This window comes from Siphateles boraxobius, unplaced genomic scaffold (assembly GCF_051911475.1).
Source record: "Siphateles boraxobius isolate OS27281-9 unplaced genomic scaffold, OSU_SipBor_1 1, whole genome shotgun sequence".
Lineage (NCBI taxonomy): Eukaryota > Metazoa > Chordata > Actinopteri > Cypriniformes > Leuciscidae > Siphateles > Siphateles boraxobius.
The window spans coordinates 19067414-19089337 of NW_027508699.1; the positions used below are offsets into that span (position 1 = coordinate 19067414).

Here is a 21924-nt window from a genome sequence, read left to right on the forward strand (position 1 = left end):
TTCTAAAAAATTGAGACGAACTCGTCTCATGGAGTCACGTAAATTAGCTTAATCGTCGTGTCCTGCCCCAATAAAGACGTAACTTTACATGAATTAAATAAAACAGACATGAATGAGTATATGTTGAAAATAAAAGCGCTGAATTTAATTCTCTATCTGTTGTATTTGCTCACCAGTAGTCTCGGAAAAAAAGTTCGTTCATATTGCTGAGCACTCACTGGGTTGATGATCAGGAATGCTCAACCCGTCCACTGAATGAAACTTTTGACAAGATTATCTTGTTTAAACACCCTAGATTATATTATAATTTACTACATAGCAATTATTTCGCTAATACACATCTAAATATACTGCTTTGTGGAAATTAATTATTTATTATCTGCACGCGCGATCGCGGTTTAGTAACATACATTAGCCTAAGTTATAGTTCTGTGTAAATACATAGATAAACTACACTTTGTCAGAAAGCATTTCATGATCTAGACCGACAAAAATATAATTAATAATTAATAACATACTAGTTGGAAAATGCAATGATGTATATGCTGTTTTGTTTGTTACTTTCCTGACAATGTTATATTCCAGCTAATATTATTCAGTGAATTAATATTACCCAGGGAATTGTTCCTCACTCTTTAAACCTATTAAACGGCACATAAACTTCCTAAAACTGTTTAAAATGAATTACATTTCTGCAAAGGTGATATGACTCCCCTGTCAATTATTTTCTCCATATGAAAACATTAGACTTAACATTTATTTAGCCTATTGTTAACATTGTTGCTGCTGATGCTTATAAATTATATGTATAATTTAGATATAAATTATATAATGTAGTAATATAAATGTTTTTATTGTAATTTGAAGATTTAATTTAACATGAAAGACTGCTAACTTTCCACACTTTTTGTTTTGTTTTTTAAGATGACTGAAAGGAGGAAAAATCAAAGTGAAGTATGGACTTACTTCACTCAGTCAATAATAGCAGGGGTGGCAGTTTGCAAAGAATGCCAAATGAACGTAAGCATGGGGTCAAAATCTACTACAACAAAAAATACCTCCAACATGTGGAATCACTTAAAGATACAGAACTACTAGTTCTGAAGTTGGTGGGTCTAGCCTTGAAGGAGAGCTTCAGCAGTACGTTTCAGAACCAGTGATTGATAGGAGGATGGGCAAGCCACTTGAATGGTGGAAACAAAATGAGAAAAGGTTCCCCATTCTTGCTCGTCTGTCAAGAAAGTTCCTTTGCCCCCCACCGTCTTCGGTGCCCAGTGAGCGAGTCTTCAGTGAAGTGGGAGCCATTTATGAAAACAAACGAAGCAGGCTTACAGGGCAGAATGCTGAAAGACTCTGTTTTCTACATTACAACCTAGTTCTGCTTAACTGGGAGTATTAAGTTACATTTTGCAAAAAAAACCTCAGGTAATTTAGATTTTTTCCGCCCAATATGTTTGAATAATTTTTGTGCTTTATTTTTTACCTCATCAAAGCTTTTATTTTTAAACAAAGACATTTAGTAACAGTGCACTTTATTTTTTGGAATCAGACCCTTCTATTTATTTGTGTATAAATATAAAGTTTATTTCTTTTGTATGCAAGAGGAGGGAGTGATTGTTTAAATAAAATGGTTTGTTCAGTTCATTTGTGTTGTAATAATTGTGTCAAAAAAAGAAGTATAACAGTAAATAAATATCGGTTCTGCATATCGGTTGTCGGGCACATAAATATGCAAATAATCGGTATCGGTATCGGTTAAAAAAATCAATATCGGTCGATCACTACATTTAATAATAGTGCATACTAGCTAGTAACTACATATGTTTGTGATGGATTTCAGTAGGATCTTCCCTTAGAGATGGTTGTTTAATCTCCAGGGCTCATCTGATGATACAGCAGTCCAGTCTGTTTGAACCAGCAGAAAAAAAGGATGCAGATTTAAATCGCCAGCACCCTTTATTGTCGCATGAGGAACATACCCCATTCAGTTTCATAATGTCATAAGTTATTAAATTAGAAATATTGTCAACATTTACATCAAAATTATTTGGTGGTATAATCAAACAGTTTGTACGCCGAGAACATACAAACAAAACTATAATCAAGCTGAAATCTTTAAAAATGAAGCCAGCAAAACATACAGATGTTAACTTTGATACAAATAACTGTTAATTCCTACTAAGCCAGCGCCTTGCAAATCCACATGTACTTAAGTATTTATTTTGTTCACTTTAATGTATTAGTAGCTTTCAAGTCAAGATGATGCTAGAAAAAAACTGATGCTAAATCCCTAAGCACTGGTGTCATTTTCATTGCCGTCAACGTCTGATCATCTTCTCTCATAAAAATGACTACATAGGGCTGACCGATGTAAATGCCTGCACGATTTGCCTGAAAAGGTGAACAAGGCTTGAGATGTCTTCTAATTGATGTAATACAAGTACAAACTAAAAAAAGCCTGCTACCGACTATAAAGTCTTGATTATAATGGCAATCTGTTAGTTTAGGGATAACCAAACTGAGATGAGTGCAAAATTCAACTCATTCAAGTCTCACAAGTCTTAAATTATATTGACATTACTCATCTTTTCTCAATCAGTCTGCATAGGAGGCATGTTGAAAAGTAGCCCAAAACCATATTACCTCTATGACAAAGCAATTCAGGCCTTTAGTCCTAATAAAACAGATTGAGTTGAAGGATGAAAGGAATTTACATGCATCGAGGCATTTTGTCCTTCACCACAGTGCCTAGAGAAAGATGTGCAAGATTCATCACAAACTTCGCATCAAAGTCATTATCAAGTGTAGCAGAATGAGATGCTGCTTTCTGCAGTTGGATGAAAAGGAAATACGTCCTGGACGAAGATGAACTTGCGGGTTAGACCACGGCAGTCTTCCTCTGATGGGGAGTCCCATCAAAATCCTACTAAAAATGACAAACCTTGTCTATATAACATCAGGCACTTGAGGATGGAGTTTTTTGACACCCGTAGGATATTTAATCCATTTAGAATTCATCTATTTTCTTCTGGAGATATTTGAGTATGGAGTCCATGCCCTGAGGAGAGCCCCAGACCCTCTTAAGTGCCTCACATTCCCTCTCGTTGGCCTGCTCCAGGGCGGTCCGGTTAATGTTCCTCACCAGTGCTTTGGACTCGCGCAGAACCTTCAGTGTTTCCGGCAGCATCACCATGACAAAATAACATGAAGGGAACAAAATAAGGAAGAAAAGGAAAAGAAGGCACATGACTTATGGATGTGGATGCATTGTGAATTTGTAAAGAAGTCCACTGTTATCGCAACTGCATTTCAACACTAAAATACATAAATGTTCCTCATGACGTACTAATGATTCAAAATCCTTCAGAAAGGTTTAAAAGACTGTAAAAAAGCAGAAGAATCACAGTTGAGGATCTAACTTATTTCCAATTTATTCTAAAAAGACTATGAAGATTAAATGTACATGATCTAAAATGAGACACAAAGCAAAAATAAAAATGAAAGGTTGAAGGGAATATGTGAATGTATGCTTTGAGAAAATGTGACCGGAAAAAACTAAACAAATGAAAAGATGACTTACAACTGAATTACAAGATACTAGTTCCTTAATGCGAACCATGACTTCCTGTGGGAAGGTCCCTGGCCACAGAACCTGGGACACGAGTCCTTTGGCACAAGCTTCCTGAGCAGTCAACTTCCTCCCGCTCAGTAGCATTTCATTAGCCTATAGTGACAGGAAAGAGAAAAGGAGTCAGAATGAAGAGACGATGAGAAAATGCACCCGTCTCACCTTATTCATTAGTATTTTATTAGACATTTCAAACTTAATTCTGGTTTAAAATTGTGTGATATTCCTTAAAAATAATGTCTTAATAAATTGTATATTTATAGTTATTACTTTGAGAAGTAATATATTGAGTTTCTGTGTGTATCTGACGATTTTATCAAGTGAAATGATGAAGAGGGAAGAGACTCTCAGAGCTGCTCTGGTAATTAATGTTCATGTGGAGTGACGGCAGATGCTGAAAACACACGTGCTGGAGTATGTGTAGTGGATGAATTGCGGAAATCAAAAGTAAATCTACATGTAAATTGCCAATGTAAATGCAATTTTAATATAGAAGGGAAAATTTACATCTTCACCCTTTATTCAAATATTTGTAAAAAATGTGTTACTGATTTTGTAATCATATTGTGTAGTTGTGCTTGGAGTCAATTGATATAATTGAAATTGTGTGGACAATTTTTGGCCAAACTGTCATAAAAAGAAATTATGAACACATGCAAAAACAAGAAAAAACCCAACAAAATTTTGATGATTCCAACTCCTGCAAGGACTTCAGATGATGCAAACTCTGAATCAACATGCACCAATATATATCCTAATAATTTGTTAACAACATGTATCCCTTACTTCAATGAGCTCATTGTTTCGGCCTTAAATTAATACGCTGCTAAATGAATACATTGTTAGATAACTGCATGATTTGATACATTTCTGAAATGCATAACTTGGAAAATTGCATTTTCTGCAAAGCTGCTTTGAAATGATATGTATTGTGGAAAGGGCAAAAGCAAGATTTATTAACTGATCATCATGTAGTCAATGTACACTTTTTTCCTATGAGCATTTTGTTTTTCTATGCATTTTTTTAGTTGCATAGTAAAATAAAACCTTTAGCTGTAGTTTGCCTTATTTTGGCAAATAATTTTCGGATAAATACCTTAACTAAGGTTAGTGTTTTGTTCTTCCCTCATATATTTAAGATATTTAAAAAATATAAAATATTTCCATTAAACAAACCATTGTATGCATGCGTGTCTGTGTGTGTGTGTGTGTGTGTGTGTGTGTGTGTGTGTGTGTGTGTGTGAATGACAAAATGAAATAAAGCCAAGTGATTTCAAAATATGAGTGGGTCCTTGGATAATTCACATGTACTTATATTATAAATGACAGGTCCTAGAAATAAATATTAATAAGTTTGGATATTAAAGTGTATAAAGCCTTAAATGAGTCTTTCATCCAGACCCACACACACTATCGATGTACTGACCGAAGCTACTCCCATGATGAGAGGGAACGTTACAGAGGAGCAGGCGTCTGGAGTTTGGCCAAAGATTGTGTAAGGAGTCTGGAACCAAGCTTTCTCATTGGCCCAGATTACATCACACAGGGGCAAGATAGACGCTCCAAGCCCAATAGCAGGCCCATTCACGGCGGCAATGATGGGCTTCTTGAACTGGATGAATGTGTTGACGAAAGTCCTAAAGACAAAAAAAAAAAAACATTGGCTTATCTATAGCTACTATTACAAATCAGTTCACCAAAATATGATAAAATACCTGTTAAAATATTTATATTCTCATCATTTTTACCTGATTGTCTCCGCCATTTTGATACTTTCTTTTTTCCTATCATCTGTGAGCCGTCTAATAAAGTAGATGAAGTCGAGGCCAAAGCAGAAGACGTTTCCAACGGCGCTCAGTAGAACAAGTTTACTATCATCAGCTGCAGCTGTGGCCATGGCACTCTGAACCTCCTTCATTACCTGAAACCCATTTGTGTACAGCTTTATTTTTATTACAGTACGAGTAATTTCAAAAATTATATAAAACCTAGTTACACCATGCCAACGTCAAAATGTGGCTAAACGTGTGAACACCAAATCACTGCCAATATATTCAACCTTCTGCTAGACAATCTGAAAAGTACTCTATATGTTTTCTGTATGGTGTCAGATATTTTTTTATTTTTTTTATTTCTACTGTCATACCACCCAGTCCTAATTCAGAGGATGAGGTATCAGATGATAAAAAGCAATGAGTTAAATGTCAGGATACTTAAAAGTAGTCAAATTAGCATGTGTTATTTCTTACATGTAACTTTAATATAAAATGTGATATATTTGGACTCACATCAGGATTCAGTGAGTTGTTCTCAGAGGTCTTTGTAGAAAACAGAATATGTGTAAAGCCATCTTGTTTCTTAACTACAATGTCCCTGTAGCGGTAAGCACTCTCAGTTTGACGAACACTGAAGCGCAGTCGTTTGTCGAAAGTCGCACTGTCCCCAAAGCGCCTTTTGCCAGTCAACCCCGAACTGCCCATCACTCCCGCGGCACCACTCTGTGTAATGGCCGTTCCGTTTGCAGACGAGGCTTCCATGAAGGTTGTCACTCCTATGAAACGACAACAAAAGCAACAATTTATAAAAAATAAATCATATAAATAAAATACATGATAAAATTATAAAAAATACAACTTTATATTATTTATTTAATATATCTGAATCTACACTACGTTCAAAAGTTTGGGGTCAGTAAGATATAGATCTATTCAGCAAGTAAAAGCATTTTCTATTCAATGGTAAAACATTTGTAATGTTTCAAAAGATTTTTCATATCAATGCTATTCTTTTGAACTTTGAACATGAAAGAATCCTGGAAAAATGAGATGACAATTTCCACAAAAAATATTAAGCAGCATAACTGTTTCAATGTTTCTTGGGCACCAAATCAACATATCAGAATGATTTCTGAAGGATCATCTGACACTGAAGACTGGAGTATTGATGCTGAAAGTTCTGATTTGTTATTGCAGTAATAAAATACATTTTAAAATATATTTATTTTACACATTTTTAATAATATTTTACAATATTACTGTTTTAACTGTATGCTGATTTGATCAAATAAATTAATTCTTTGTGAGTGAAAGACTTCTTTCAAAAACATTTTCACAATCTTACCGACCCCATACCTTTGAACGGTAGTGTATATTATGGATACACCACTATGGGTAAAAAATACAATCATTACCACTCAGACATACTGTTATATTGCATTAAGTGGCATAAATATCAGGATGTGATTATTTTCTTCTGTTACACAAATATCCCAACATGAGAGTAAAATCAACACCATCGTAACAAAATGATATATATATATATATATAAAAATATAATATATAATATTAATAGATTCGTCATAATAATCGTCACAAGATCAGCATCGTCATAAATGAGTATACGCCTTTTGAATCCACTCCACGAGGTACCCTCAAAAATCATTCAAAGTTATGTAGCAACACATTTGCTTTCATTTATCAAGTGCTTGATTATTACTGTTTATATTGTTGCTCCATGACTGGAAACACAATACAAATCAAATTATACGAGCATGACTTAAACACACTAAAACTCAGAACCTAAAGCCGTCTCTCTTTAACCTCATAAGAATGTATTGTTCTAAATGTAAGTTAAGCCGACTGTACCTTTGCCGTTTAATGTGCGGACAGCAGCTGGGGTAATAGGAATCTGTGGTGGCGGAAGGGCCGTTTGTGTCCTGGGCCTCGTGCCCATACGAGCTCGCTCCTCTCCTGGTACACGCACAGCTCCGGTGGGTTTCTCCAGCAAGGCCACTTCAGGGGGCACAGCATCAGGCTCTTGGCCTCCCTGCTCCAGACTGTGTGCTGCCTCACTGGGAGACTCCTCGGTATCAGTGCGGCTGTTCATTGGGCTCTTTGGCACTAGGATTTTGATGCCAGATTTTGTTAGGTCCATACTACGGCGCAGTGCACTCATAGTGGGTGCAGCTGTGGGTGCTGCCGCAGGCACCGTGTCAGTGACTGTACCCGTGCTACTCATGCCAGCTGAACGCTTATTCTTCTGCTGCTGTGTGTCGCTGTCGTTTGGTGAGTGTTGTGCTGGCTGAAGCCGTTTTGTGGAGGGTGTGCTTGAGGTCTGTGGAGAAGTCTTCGCTGTGTTAGGATTCGCTGACGGCTGCTGAGGCCTGTTGATCTGTTTGCGGGCATTGATGTTAGTGTTGCCTCCGGCTGTGCTGGGAGAGCTCCGCGTGGAACGGAGTAAAGTTCCGTCTTTCTGCTTCTCGCTGTGTTGCCGATTAAACTCATGAATGAACTCGACGCAGCTGGACAGGTGACTCTCCGGCTCCCAGGTGTCTCCCTCAAAGCCATAGCCTCGCCAACGGACCAGGTACTCAGTCCTGCCCTTTTTGTTCTTACGCTTGCCAACTACTCTCTCCACCTACAGAGGGACATGCAGATATAAATATATGTTAAGTACTGGCAAGATTTAAAGACTAAAGAGTAGAAGAAACTGTTAGCTTGTTATGAAAGAAATTGCACTTTCTATGAATACACTTTTTTTTTACGCATTAGATCAGTGGTCAGGAACCTATGGCTCGCGAGACACACATTTGACAACTGCACACACTTGAACGAGCACAAAGTCACAAGCTGTATTCTATTCTCGCATTTGCCATGAATATCACCTGTAACTATAGTTAAGTAAATATCAACGATGTCCATAATACTGGAAATTATCAGTCAACAGGGCACAAGTTCATCAGTCAAATATTAATTAACCGACAGCAGCTTTTATACCACGAGTGGAAAGCAAAGCATTTGAGTCATGAACAGATCACACAAATATGAAGCTTCGTACTGTAAACCCTTATATTGTCATTACTATAGCAACCAAGTTATCATAACTTACCATTACTTAAAACTTCACGTTTTTGCATCATAAGATTTTGCTGCCGAATACGTTAATTAAACTTATGAACTAAAATGAAAGTGTTCAGAACTCAAAATACAATTTATTTAAATTATTTCCTAGTTTAATCTGATTGGTCATGCACGCAAATACTAATGGAAGTCGGTAAATATCGCCCTCAGCCTCGTCCTGCTCGCCACATAGGTCTTTGACAATTTGTTACACAGCGTCTCTGACAAACTCATCGTGAAGATGAAAGGAGTAACCTGGGAGAATGTTAAATAGGCTTTATGTCGAATTTCACATGAACAAACAGGAAAGGATGTCTCATTGCATGCGCTTGTCAGAGAGAGTGTTACCAGCAGTATGAACTGACAGCGATATCTATGGACTTTCAAGGTAATCAGCAAACTCAGCTAGTTCTTTTTATTGATGCCATTTTTTAAATATCTAAATGATTAAATATCTAAAAATATCTAACGAAACCCATACAAAAGAATTGTACCGGATGTGATGTAACCTGTTTAACAGGATAAGGAAGATTGTTACGCATAACCCCCATTGGTAGGTAGGTACTAGTAAAAAATGTATACCCCTTATATGTTTTATATATACATGTGTTTTGCAAGGTATTTTTGATATGAAAAGCTGTGCTAAAACTATAATTTTCCTCACCCACCACCAATAGCAGGTAGGTAGACGTTAAAATATGTATACGCTGTTTCTTAACAACTTATAAGTTTTGTACTAATGTTTTTTGCAAGGTGTAAATACTAGGTTTGAGTTTATACTTTTCTGTAAGAAAATTGGAGTGGGCGCTCAATTTCCAGGTCAAGCTTCAAGTAGGCTAGTGTTTTCCTCTTGCAGTGGCTTTGGCAGACAGGCAGGGAGAAGCATCGTGAAGACGAGGGATATGTTAAATTGGTAGGTAGTGGGGTGTAATGGTTCAAATTACTCACAGTTTGTTTTGTTTCACGGTTTTAGGGTCACGGTGTCGGTACAGTTCAGTATGTGCTATGTTCAGGTAAAATAAAGAAAATAAGAACGAACGATTTCTTTGTCTGTTGTTTGAATAACATTAAAACACAGCAGGAATATTAGGCTGCTGTCACAAGACAATGCACGGATCCAATATACTCATGTCTTTCTTGACCGTTTTTACATTCATTTAAGACAGAGGTCTTCAATCCTGCTCCTGGAGGGCCGCTGTCCTGCAGACTTTAGTTCCAATCCTAATCAAACACACCTGAATCAGCTCATCACGCTCTTCAGGATCGCTTGAATATACAAAGGCAGGTGTGCTGAAGCAGGTTCTAAACTCTACAGGACAGTTGCCCTCCAGGAGCAGGATTGAAGACCTCTGATTTAAGACATATCTGACTGACTATACTCACCAAGACTGGCATGTAAACAGTTAACCCAAGCCCTAACCTAGACTTGAAAGCAAAATAAATTTAGTATTCACATTGTGTCTGAAGCCTGGTTTATACATGGTGCAAAGGTGCGTGGTTGCATTCGGCAAAAATGATGTCATCGTGGTGTGGGCGGTTGTGCGCTAAACCCTCCAGGACCGAATTTGGATACCCCTGATTTAAGATATTTAAGACTTTTTATGGCCTTAAATTTGATCAAACTGAATTTAAGATTTTTTAAGGACCCTTTGAACTTGAACGAATGAACCAGATCATGGAATTGTGATTAAATCATTGTTTCATCAGAGTTTCAGACTGTTTTTTTTTAACCAGATCAACCAATTCATTGAAAAGAATTTATAAATAGAACGAGTAAACAAAATTAAGACTTCTTGAAATGATAATTAGTCACTTCTCTCATGAAAACATCAAAGAGGGCAAAAACAGGTGCCGAGATTTTCAGTGAATAAAGTCTGTTCCTAACCTAAAGCCATCATAAGGGTTCAAAAGACTTTGAATTCAGCACAAAATATAAGTCTTAATTTTTTTGAAGCTGTCCCAAGTTATGACAAAACTGACTCAAACTGTCCCAAACTGACACTTGTTGTCTGAAGAGCGGATTTTATCTTCCACAGGGGTAAGACATTTAGGCTGTTTGAATTTGCGCTGCCAGAGAAAGTGAAACTAAAATCACCGGTGTGCGTGAAACGCGCTATACAAATAAACTTGACGCGCCTTACCAAGTCTAATAACAAGCACAAAGTGTGTTAAATAGAATTTGATATGCAAATAAAAAGGTATCTGTCCTACAGCGTTTTTTCTACTTTACCACAGTGAAGAATGTGAATATAATAGGCCTAACTAAAAGCCAACCAAAGGAAGAAACGTTTATAATAGCCTGCAAAATGGATGAGACGTGAGTGAAGATTTGGGAAAAGAAACAAGAGATCCCATGTCCAGTGGAATAACTAATGGAATATTGTTAAATTTGCTCATAATCGGGTGACCAGATCGCAAAACAGAATACAAAGCCGACTCTTACATGTCATATACCTCTCTTGTTCGGATGAATCCAAATGTTTCCTGCGATGTAAAATTTAATTGCCAACCTATTATTTATTTTGTAAACAAAGCATTGTGCTTAACTCCTAATATTCACATAAATCCGCAGTCACATACAAAAAAAAAAAAGAACAAAAAAAAGTAGTGTTTTGGCGCACCGGCAAAGCCCTAGTAAATGACGAAATGTGTCTTTTTACGTGACTGCTGTCTCAGTCCAAGGCTATACTTCCTGTTATGTTGCTGATGGTGATACTACAGTATGGGAGTGATATGCAGTAAAACTGAGACTATACGGGATTTAAGAGGAGCTTATAACTAGGAGGTGTCATGACAGTAATCTGACTTTGAATGTCAACATGACAAAAGAACTCTGTGAACTTCAGGAAATCCAGCGAGTGTGACGACTCACTCAACACCAACAGCGCTGCAGTGTAAAGTGCCAGCAGCTTCAGGTTCCTTGGCATGCAAATCTCTGCTGGCTTGGTTTGGTCTCACAACACTGTAGCACTGAATAAGGCACAAAAACATATGTGCTTTCTTAGATAAGCAGGAAACAGCTCCGCAACTTCTACTACAGCATCAGAGAAATTATCTGTTGAGTAGTACTACCAAACTCAACAGAGAAACCAAAAGGCTTTATAATGTACTCAATGCAATAGTAAACCCAACTATTATCAAAGGCTCTTGCCAGCCCACTCAGTATATATTTCCTTGCAGCAAGCGGTACTATACTGTAAAAGGATAATTTACCCCCCAAATAAAACTGGAATCATCTGTTCACCCTGATGTTGCTCCAAACCTGTATGACATTGAAAATCTTTTGTTCCACAGAAGAAACAAACAGTTCAAGTACTCTTTTATTTTTGAACAAACCATCAAAGCTTTTCCACTGCTGAACAACTTTTCCAAAGCTAACTACAACCAGTGCAGTAGACTAGTCGATTAATGTAAAAGTAAGAAACCTTCTAAAAACTTGTGTATATATGATCCATTTGAGCACTTAATCTATGAATCAAACAGTCAAATCCCCTCATAAATGCTGCTAAACGCAGCACACTTGGTGAATAAAGCTCTTTCTGATTCTAATGCTTAGCATATTCAGTTTCGCATATTCACTTCAATTCTAAAAAAATAGGCTATCTAACTATCACACCTACATGCATGTCCTGAATATGGTTATGCATGGCCCAGCTTACAAACTTTTCCATTTTTTTTCTAATACAAAATACTCCCACACCTCGTTTGTCTTTTGAGTGGTCATTTCTGTGCTCTTTGTGACTGACACAAAAAAAGTGCATCTCAGGTCAAATAAAAAGATGAGGCCCTACCTCTTAAGGTATTATTATAATTTTAATGTGCCACTTAAAATGCTTTTAAATACAAATGTAACAAAGTTTAAGACGTAGGGAAGAAGGGGGAACTGGTGAACGGTAAACGAAATTTTTAAAATAAAACGAAAGTAAACTGCAGGTGGTACATAGCCGACTGCCGCCCATAGACAAAACACAACTTAAATGTCCCAGGCCTGGTCTTCTCGTCTTCCACTGTCTTCACTTCTCCTCTTATCCTTCGGAGCTCCTGGGACTCCAGATTGTTGCAGCGCGAAGTGATGTTCATTAACACTCGCGCCACCAACCTCACTCTCTTTCCAAGGCTCGCGCCCTGCTCTTCACAGTAACATTAAAACGACAGTAATTTAAACGATAAAATCTTGTGTATTCTTTACGGTGTAATCGACTATTATTTTCAGTGTTGACTAGTAGCAGCTGTACCGTTAAGTCGGCTAGTCGATTAGTCTTGCACATCCCTCATAACAACATACACTATAAGGCCCTTCTAATTAATGGGTCTGGTTTTCCCAGAAGACAAATATTAATGCTACTGCATACAATGACACCTGAGAGAATTGTAGGCCTATGCTTTGAACTTTGTTGTAGCAGCCCGGTAGGGTCCTTTTCTATTCCATGATAACTTGCCTTGTGCACAAGATCCATATTTTTGTTAATTTCTCATTTCAATCATTGACAGGTCTCAAAAATGAAAATATTTTAAGACGGTTACGAAAATTAATGTTGACAAATAAAAATATGACATGAAAACATGTCTATGAAAACATGAACGTATGAATAGAAAAAAAGAACTGCTAGATTATGATGCAATGTTATCGAAAAAGAAACATCTAAAAGGAATAGCTGCCTGAGGTAAAGGCAAGCTGAAGAGTAAATGATCTCCAGTAAACTGAAACCCGTTCTATGACACCCTATGAGATTAATAATCAGATATTCTAGATACCTAACATAAAAGTAATATTACAACTTGCATCTACACAAAAGGATACGAATGCACATGTGAACTAGTTTTTTACAGTTTATGTTTTGAAATGGAAACTCTGGATGCGCTCTTGCCTGTGTATACACGGGCAACTAAAGCATAGAGAATTTACAACAATCTATATATCACAATCCTGTTCTCATTTTAATGCTAAATGTGTATATTGACGCTACAAGTCCTGCACTTAATTTTTGTTTTTCATGATAGAAAGTGATTACAGTGATCATTGCGCGTTTTCGAAGCCATAACGAGAAACAACTTTAAATAAAAAATGAGAACAAAATAACACTGCTGCATTATTAACATCATCAATGATTTTTGACTATCAAGCCCATCTAAAAGGAATATGACCGTCTCAAATAACCCAATCATAGTCAATAATGTCGGACATTCCATTTGAGCTGAAACTGATGAGTGAATGAACGGTTGGTAAACTGCTGCATTTTGCTATCTGGTTATTAAACTCAACCAAACGCTTCTTATTTGAGATTAATAGATATAGATAACATAAAGGTAATCTTACATCTGCACAAAAGACGCAAATGCGCACATCAACTTGACCGTGCTAGTCTGAAGTTGTTGACGCGCTCTTAACGCGCTGAAAAACTAAAGCACAAATAATTTGCAACATTCTATTAATCGTTTTCTCATTATAATCTTAGTCTATTAAAAATTGGCGCTGCACATATTGCACATAACTCTATTTCATGATCAAAGTGATTTACTGCAGTGAACGTTTTCAAGTCCAGTTTCACTTTATTTCGCCGATCTGGTAGGAGTGTTGTCTACGCTAACAAATCAAACCTCAGGAACCGCCCCAAATGCCACAATAACCAATCAGAAAAAGAGAGAAATTTTGTTTTTTTTGGCTGATCATCATTTTCACTCAGGTACTCATGCCCATCCCTAACACACATGCCTAATACACATATGGTACTGAAGTCTTGAGTGGAAGAACTTGACTGGCTTGCAATTTTTTTTTAAAAAATCTAGTAAAATGATCTAATCCTTTTTGTATCTGCTTTGTAAATCTTGCCTACTGCTTGTAGTACCAGGACAATGTTTGAATCAAATAATTGAACTATGATATCAGAGACCACGTGTCAAACTCCGCTCCTGGAGGGCCACTGTCCTCCAAGACACCTGCCTAGAAGTTTCTAGTAATCCTAAAGACCTTGATTAGTTGGTTCAGGTGTGTTTAATTAGGTTTGAGCTAAACTCTGCAGGACAGTGGCCCTCCAGGAACTGAGCTTGTCACCCCTGTCATTTTACACCTGGTCCAGGGTGGGAAATTAGCACCCGCCACCAGCCAATGGCTGGTACTTTTTCAAAGTGGCGGGTGACTTTGCCTTGTATACCAGCCACAGTGGCGGGTGAATTGTAAAACATATTTTTATTGGTTACTACTTAAAACATTCCTTGTAACGGATTGGACATCTTTTGTCAAAGAATGCTGTTGCTAAGTAAAAATAATGCACTTTTGTCGAGTAATTAATTTGATTGGTTTTCAGCGCTGTGCGTCACGGACACAGCGCACGGACACGGCACTGAACGGACCGTGACACCTAGGCTATAGCTGAGCTGAGGAACAGATGAAAGGAAAATTTAAAAAATGTGGCGACTTATACCCGGTGTTAAGAGGCCCGCCGCGGAGTCAGCAGTATATGAATGTACAAACTATTGAGGGCGAAGTAAATAAAAAGTGAAGGTACTTTTCGAACAAGTGGCGCATTGATGACGAAGGGAAAACGAGGGAATGGTTAGCCTACCTTCCCGTCGAACAGTCCATGTACTGTACTTACTGTCGAACCTATGCGTCGTGCGAAAATGCAAACAATTTGTTCGTTAGAGGAACAACTAACCTTAAAATAGAGTCAATAATGAATATGACCAATTCTATTCAGAAACGTCCATGCGATCGGCAAAAAGGGCAGACCTTTTCGGGACTATGTTTGGATGTGCAAGTAAGTAAATTACTAACTTGAAGTTGTGTATCGTGATGGCTAGATAGCTATCGTTTTTTTAGTTTAGCGATAGTTTTAGCAGCCGCGAGGCTAGGAGCCGATACCGTGGGTGCTCCGGAGCTCGATTATGTGTCAGTTAAACTTTTCATCTCCAATCCTATCTGTATTTGTGAGAAGTGGTGCTGTCCTGAGTTGAAAGATAGCCTACTTTACGGCTTTATTATCGAGTTAAGCCTCTGGGGTCTACAAACGCGCTGGCGCGTTTTGCTGGATTTTTTTCAAATAGCAGCAAAATACATTTAAATACTCCATCATTTATGGTCATACAGACTTAACTAGTATTAAAAAATAAACTGTAAAATAACCATGCATAAAATTCTCTCAAAAATACAAATATGTACATATATGTTGCTAACATATTATGGTAGCCCTGTTTGTGCTGAATAGTCCTTTTTTTTTTTTTTTTTTTAAAGGGCGTGCTCCCGTGAGCATCCACGGAGGAAAACATAAATTGGCGCCTGGGTGCAGCACAACTCATATTGTTAAATGGATAAAACGAATTACATATTTGTAATGGACGTCAATGTTATCAAAGTCACAGTTCTCATTCATAAATTTGAATTCCAGAAAAAGTGGCTGGTAAAAAATACAAGTGGCTGGTAAAATTGGGCATCCAGCAGGCACTGTGGCTGGTGGGCAAAAAAGTTAATTTCCCACCCTGACCTGGTCACTTCATGCATTTTAACTAACCGGATAGCTATCTGATTTTTAAACACCTGGCCCCATAAATGTGTCTCCGCAACACAAATATAAAACAGATTTAAATCTTTAATTCCCACGCTACATACAAATTTATCAGAGTACAAGTCAACGAAAGCAACAGATATGAGCTGCATTTTATTTATCATCAGCTAATTTCAAGATCTCGAAAGCATTTCATTGGGCATTACACCTAGTATTTTTACGATCGGATAGCAGCAGAGCAGCCTGCCTCAGCTTGTCAAAAATGCCTTTTTACAGTGATGGTGATAATACACGTTTAAACTAAAATTGTGATATGCTTGAAGTGTATAGAAATTATGGTTAAAGCTCCAATATCTTTCCGAAAAAAGTCTGCTGGTGCCTCAGTGACTACTTCAATCATTACGTGACACGGTACCCCTGTTTTTGTAGCATCAAATAACTAACTAAAACCAAACTTATTTTTTTTAAAAATGAACACTTCAACTTACATTGTGGTAAAAACTACCTAAAATGACAATCTTTGGAAAAAATTTATTTGAAGTGTTTTTGATTAAAGGTATAGCGGAGGATTTTCTTTTTCCAGGTGGGTAGCCTATACTATTGGTCCACCTAAGTGTCAATCATTCTGGTGATATGTTTACGTAAGGCCGTCGTACGTGCTTTTCGCTTTCTGCGCATGCGCACTTTCAGGTGTATTATAGGGGTGGTTAATCTGTCTGATTTCCCGATTCGATTCGATTACGATTATTGAAGTCCCGATTCGATTACAGTCAATTTTCGATTATCAACGATTCTCGATTAGCGATTATTGATTTTCCATTTCACATCAGTAAACGAAAATACACTACAAAGTGATTGCAGTATTAAAAAAAGTCAGCTGCTGAATTACTTAACTCTTTTATTGAGTAACAACAACTCAAAGCACTTTCTGTGTCGTGTAGTTATAACTTAAGAATTATTTGTATGTAGCTTATGTTCTGTAGAACACAGAAACGAATACATCACATTGGGGTTGTGACTCATCAAGTTGAACTAAACAATAACTAATAAATGAAAGGCTTATTTCCTTTAGGAAGTAGATCAGAACCAACATACTGTAGAAATTGGACAATTTTCTTCTAGAAAGACAAGGTGTTGTTCAGGTGGAGGAAGACTGCAGGTTGCAGTCGAAACATATCAAGGTAAAGAAAAGGTTTTCTCTCCACCTGAACACCTTTCTAGAAGAAAATTGTCAGTTTTAATCATTAAGAAGACCAAATGAACATTTTTGAACAACTTACTGTAACTTCAGTAACACCTATAGGCCTGTCATGATAACAAATCTTGCTGGGCGATAAATTGTCCAAGAAATTATTGCGATAAACGATAATATTGATAATAAAGTCGTTCTGAGACCATTTTCTTCTAAAATAATGATTATGGCATAATAATGAAGGTACACCTTTTCAAAGATCAATAAACTTTTATTTCTAAAGACTATTTAAATGAACAAAACAATCAAAAACAATAAAAGCACTGTACTCTGTCTCTGTTAACAAAAAATGCACTTACCAATGTGTGATTTCTGTTCACACTGAGAATCATATCATGTACTGTGTGAGCATGCGTCTAAGATGAGTATGTGCGCTAGTTTGTGTGTGTGTGTGTGTGTGCTCGCGTCTCATATGAGTATGTGCAGGGAGAGTTTGTGTGTGTTCCGTCTCATTGAGTTTGTGCGCGAGTTTGTGTCTCCGTCTCATTCAGTTTGTGCGCGAGTTTGTGTGTGTGTGTGCTAGCGTCAGTATGTGCGTGGAGAGTTTATGTGCGCGCGCGCGTCTCATATGAGTGTGTGCGCGCATGTCTCATATGTGCGTGGAGAGTTTGTGTGTGCCACGCGTGTCTCATATGAGTAGGCTATGTGCGTGGAGAGTTTGTATGTGCGCGCATCTCGTGTGTGTAGAGTTTGCGTGTATGTGCGTGAGCGACTTTAGGTGTGTCGTTGTGCATTTCATATGTATTTGTTTGAGCATTCAGCAGTATACATGTATGTTTGACTACTAAATATATGTGTATGCAAGTGTTTCATATATGTGTGCGTGAATCAAGTTTGATATAAGCCCTAAACGGCGCCTCATATGAGGGTAAGAGAGCGCGCGCGCGAGAGAGAGAGGAACGAGCGAGAGGTAGTGCTTGCGCTACGGCGCTCTGCAATCAAATACGATTGTAAATAGGCTCAAACAGGCTTTTACACACCTGCTCTAACTTGCTCTGGCCTGGAACTGGGCGCGTTCGTGACGTTCAACTTCCGGTATAAATTTTTTTACAAAATAAAATAATGCATTTTTTTTTAAAATAAATAAAAAATCGATATTTGAAGATTTAATAATCGATTCATACTCGTCCATAACATATTCGCGATTAATCAATAATCGATTTTTTTCACCACCCCTAGTGTATTATGTGTGATGAGTTACGGTTACAGCCATTCCTTTGAAAGTGGCTGAGGGTCGAAAGAGAAAAAATGTATACGAAGTAGGGCTGAACGATTATGAAAATTAATCTAATTGCGATTTTTTTAACCAATATTGCGATTGCGATTTAATATGCGATTACTTTAAGTTCTTTACCTTCTGTATTAGTCGACAAAGACAAGCAATAAATCATTGTACAGTAGGGATGGGAATCTTTAGGCAGCTCATGATCCGATCTAATTTTTTTCTTATTAATTAATCTTAATAATACTTAAAATATGTATTTAATTACATGTGTAAATATACATACATTAAATATATATATATATATATATATATATATATATATATATATATATATATATATTAAATGGACTATAAACTAATATAGCTTCAACATATAAAAGCTAGTAAATAAAGAGGAACAAAAAAAAACATTACAAGCAATAAACAAAGAGTGCTTTCAGTATTTAAAAGTAGGCTGTCTGAACGTTTTCCATTCAAGAGCTGGAGTGATTTTCCCCCTATACGATAAATTGCATTCACACTAATGCACATATCTCTTTTGAAATTGTAAATGTAGTTTGTCCTATTGGTTTAAGATATAACTGACCGTGTTTACATTAATTTCGCGTCAAAAGCATTTTGAGATGCAAGTACATTCACCCAATGAGTCGCTCACAGCCGCATGCACGAGCATTCTTCACAAAGCGCGCGTAAGTATTTTAAAATGAAAGCAGCTTTCTCAGTGATTTTCATAATTTAATATATAAGCCAACTGCATTCCAAAAGACATAATGCCTTTGTGGAGCATTTGTAAGGAAAATTCCGGCGGCCAAGACCGCGCACTGCAAGAGTAACATCAAAGCGGCAAAACCTGTGCAATGAAGCCCGCGACTGTCCTTGTAATTCGCTTAAACCCCGAACTTTATGAAAGCTTATTTTTCGGAAGGTTCGAGCGGTGTCGTGTGTGTGTGTGTGTGTGTGTGTGTGTGTGTGAGAGAGAGAGAGAGAGAGAGAGAGAGAGAGCGAGAGAGAAATTAGAAGCAAGCAGAATACGGTTGTTTCTAAAGCACGCGCAGCGTCATCACGGATGTGCGTTTAAAAACTAAGCTCAGATTTGATTCTGAAATTCTCTGAATCAATCCAGAATTGTTGGAGAGAGAATAAATAACACAATATCACATACATAAAACATAAACTTTTCTTTCCTGTATGCCAGACCTATGCGTAGCGTGCCAAGTTGATGCTTGATTTGCAGACTACTACTAAAGTTTGTCATGCTATTTTGAGAAATCCATTTAAAATCACTGTTAGTAAAAGTTAATGTAAGCTATGATTAGCGATGCTAGCCCTGGCACAAGTCATGCACCGCGTAGACACGGTAAACATCTCAATTTGTCTAAAGTAGCCTTATGGCCAAATGGTAAATGGTATCACGCTGAAATATTCTAAAACCTTGTGTGTTCATTTTCGATAATTACAATGTGTTCACCATAGTATTTATTACACAAATGCAACAAGCTACTTCTCCATTGCATATCATGTCTTGAGTCCCTCGGTCACTCAACACTTTTAATAGTCGTTCCCTCTCGGGAGCAAATAGAGTGTAGCGCATGTGCATTTTTAAAAAAAATTGGAGAGGGCGGGTCTTCTCTAAAATTCGGAAAGATCCTCCGCTATACCTTTAAGTTTGTCTCACATCCCATTAGATTACATGGAGAGGGTGGGGTTTATGACCTAGGCCTATATTGCATCCAGCAACCTGGGGGCGATCGACATATTTTGGCTTCACCTTTCAGGACTTGTGTAGCACACTTGGATCAAACATGTGGTTGACTCACTGTCAGCCGTTGGCCGCTTGGTCGTCACTTTAAAAAACTAAAAATGCTCCAAACATTTTTCTAGATTAATTTACAAAGTCAGACAGGTAACCTGAAGGTTGTGGGTTCGATTCTAAATACTGTCAGGAAATGACTGAGGTGCCCTTGAGCAAGGCACTAACACCCTGGGCGCTACAGCAAAAATGGCTTCCCATTGCTCCAGGTGTGTGTTTTTACACGGTTTGCAGTTTGTGCGAGTTCACTACTCACTGCTCCTAATGTGTGTGCACCAACTTGGATGGGTTAAATAGGTTCTGTTTTTTAATTTTGTGAAACATTATTAAACAGAGAGAGAGAAAAAAGAAATAAAAAAGTGCACCTCTTTACTTAGAGCAAGTTGTCTCAATTCAAACAAGCCCACACATACAACACAGCATGATGCGTAGATCCTGAGAAAATCATCACAAGTGAAATAACATGCTGCTTGGCTAAAGCTATAGGACTTCTGAGATCCGATTACATCACGGTCATGTCACAGTGTTTTCCAATGTCATTTAAAAGTTCAACCAATGTAAACTGGATTACGTGTGGAGTCCAATCGGACACTGTTTTACATATGGAGTACGCTTGGATTGGATCATTTGCTCAGATGGAAGACCATCACTCATCTACCAGGATCTTATTTATTGTTTCTTATTCTATGTCATTTTGAATAGGCTATTTTATCCTTTTGGCGTTTACACATGCAGGTAGTCCTTATGTTCAGTAAAATGCTGAGAGTTTTTTTGAATTAGGCTACCATGAGTCCTAATGCCATTACTTTTTATTGAGATATCAACAACACAAAATTTGGCCCAGATGCAGTTCACATGATTGTTATTGTGAACAAGCTCAAACTTGATTTATGACCAATCATACAACAAAGTCAGTCATATGTGAGGCTAATGCACAATCAAATCTAATAATCAAATTAATGGACACATCTATCTTATGACTTATACAACAAACAAATGTTTTGTGCGGGACACAGTAAGAGAGGGAGGCAGGCGGCACGTTGTCAGCGAACCGACAAGCAGCCTAGTCACTCCTTCAAAATGCGCAAACGCGCACAGACAGCCACACAACCACTATTGGTCTGTGACGGCGCACCAGGATTTGAATAGGCTACAGTCAGAAAACATTGTGCCAGCAGTACAGCTTTAAAGTACAAAAACAGCTTATTTGCTCCTACAAACTGCGCTAGGCGCACACACCGACATGCAATGAGCGTCTGGCGACGGCGTACCAGGATAAAAAAAAAACATAACTACAAACAGCATTTTAACCCTTACGAAATGCACCATAATCGCACAGATAGACCTACAGTACAAATGTGGCAGAGGTGACGGCGCACCAGGGTATGGAAGAGAGCACATTTTGGTGTCAGCGCACAGCAGGCCTATAGCCCACCATCAGACAACACACACAAGCCAATATAAGGGTTTTAAAAATAATAAATAAATGAATAATTTACGTTTTAAAGGGGTGCTTACTTTTATTTGTAGACGAAACTCCTTTTCCTTGATTTACTGAAGCCTATATGTAAAACCCATTTGCAGCTGCACAGCTAACGTTAGCACAGTG

General features: G+C 37.6%; 1 protein-coding gene across 1 annotated transcript in view; it reads right to left on the reverse strand.

Annotated features, from left to right (window-relative positions):
• Window positions 1-1937: 1937 nt before the first annotated feature.
• The window catches only part of cdyl (chromodomain protein, Y-like), a 31874-nt gene continuing 11887 nt past the window's right edge, over window positions 1938-21924 (reverse strand). Inside the window, exons 2-7 of the mRNA XM_077227501.1 lie at window positions 7273-8044; window positions 5917-6179; window positions 5377-5549; window positions 5055-5265; window positions 3581-3724; window positions 1938-3166 (exon numbers count right to left, since the gene is read on the reverse strand). Of these exons, the coding sequence (XP_077083616.1) occupies window positions 3008-3166; window positions 3581-3724; window positions 5055-5265; window positions 5377-5549; window positions 5917-6179; window positions 7273-8044 (1722 nt within the window). The 3' untranslated portion in view covers window positions 1938-3007. The remainder of the gene's footprint in view (window positions 3167-3580; window positions 3725-5054; window positions 5266-5376; window positions 5550-5916; window positions 6180-7272; window positions 8045-21924) is intronic.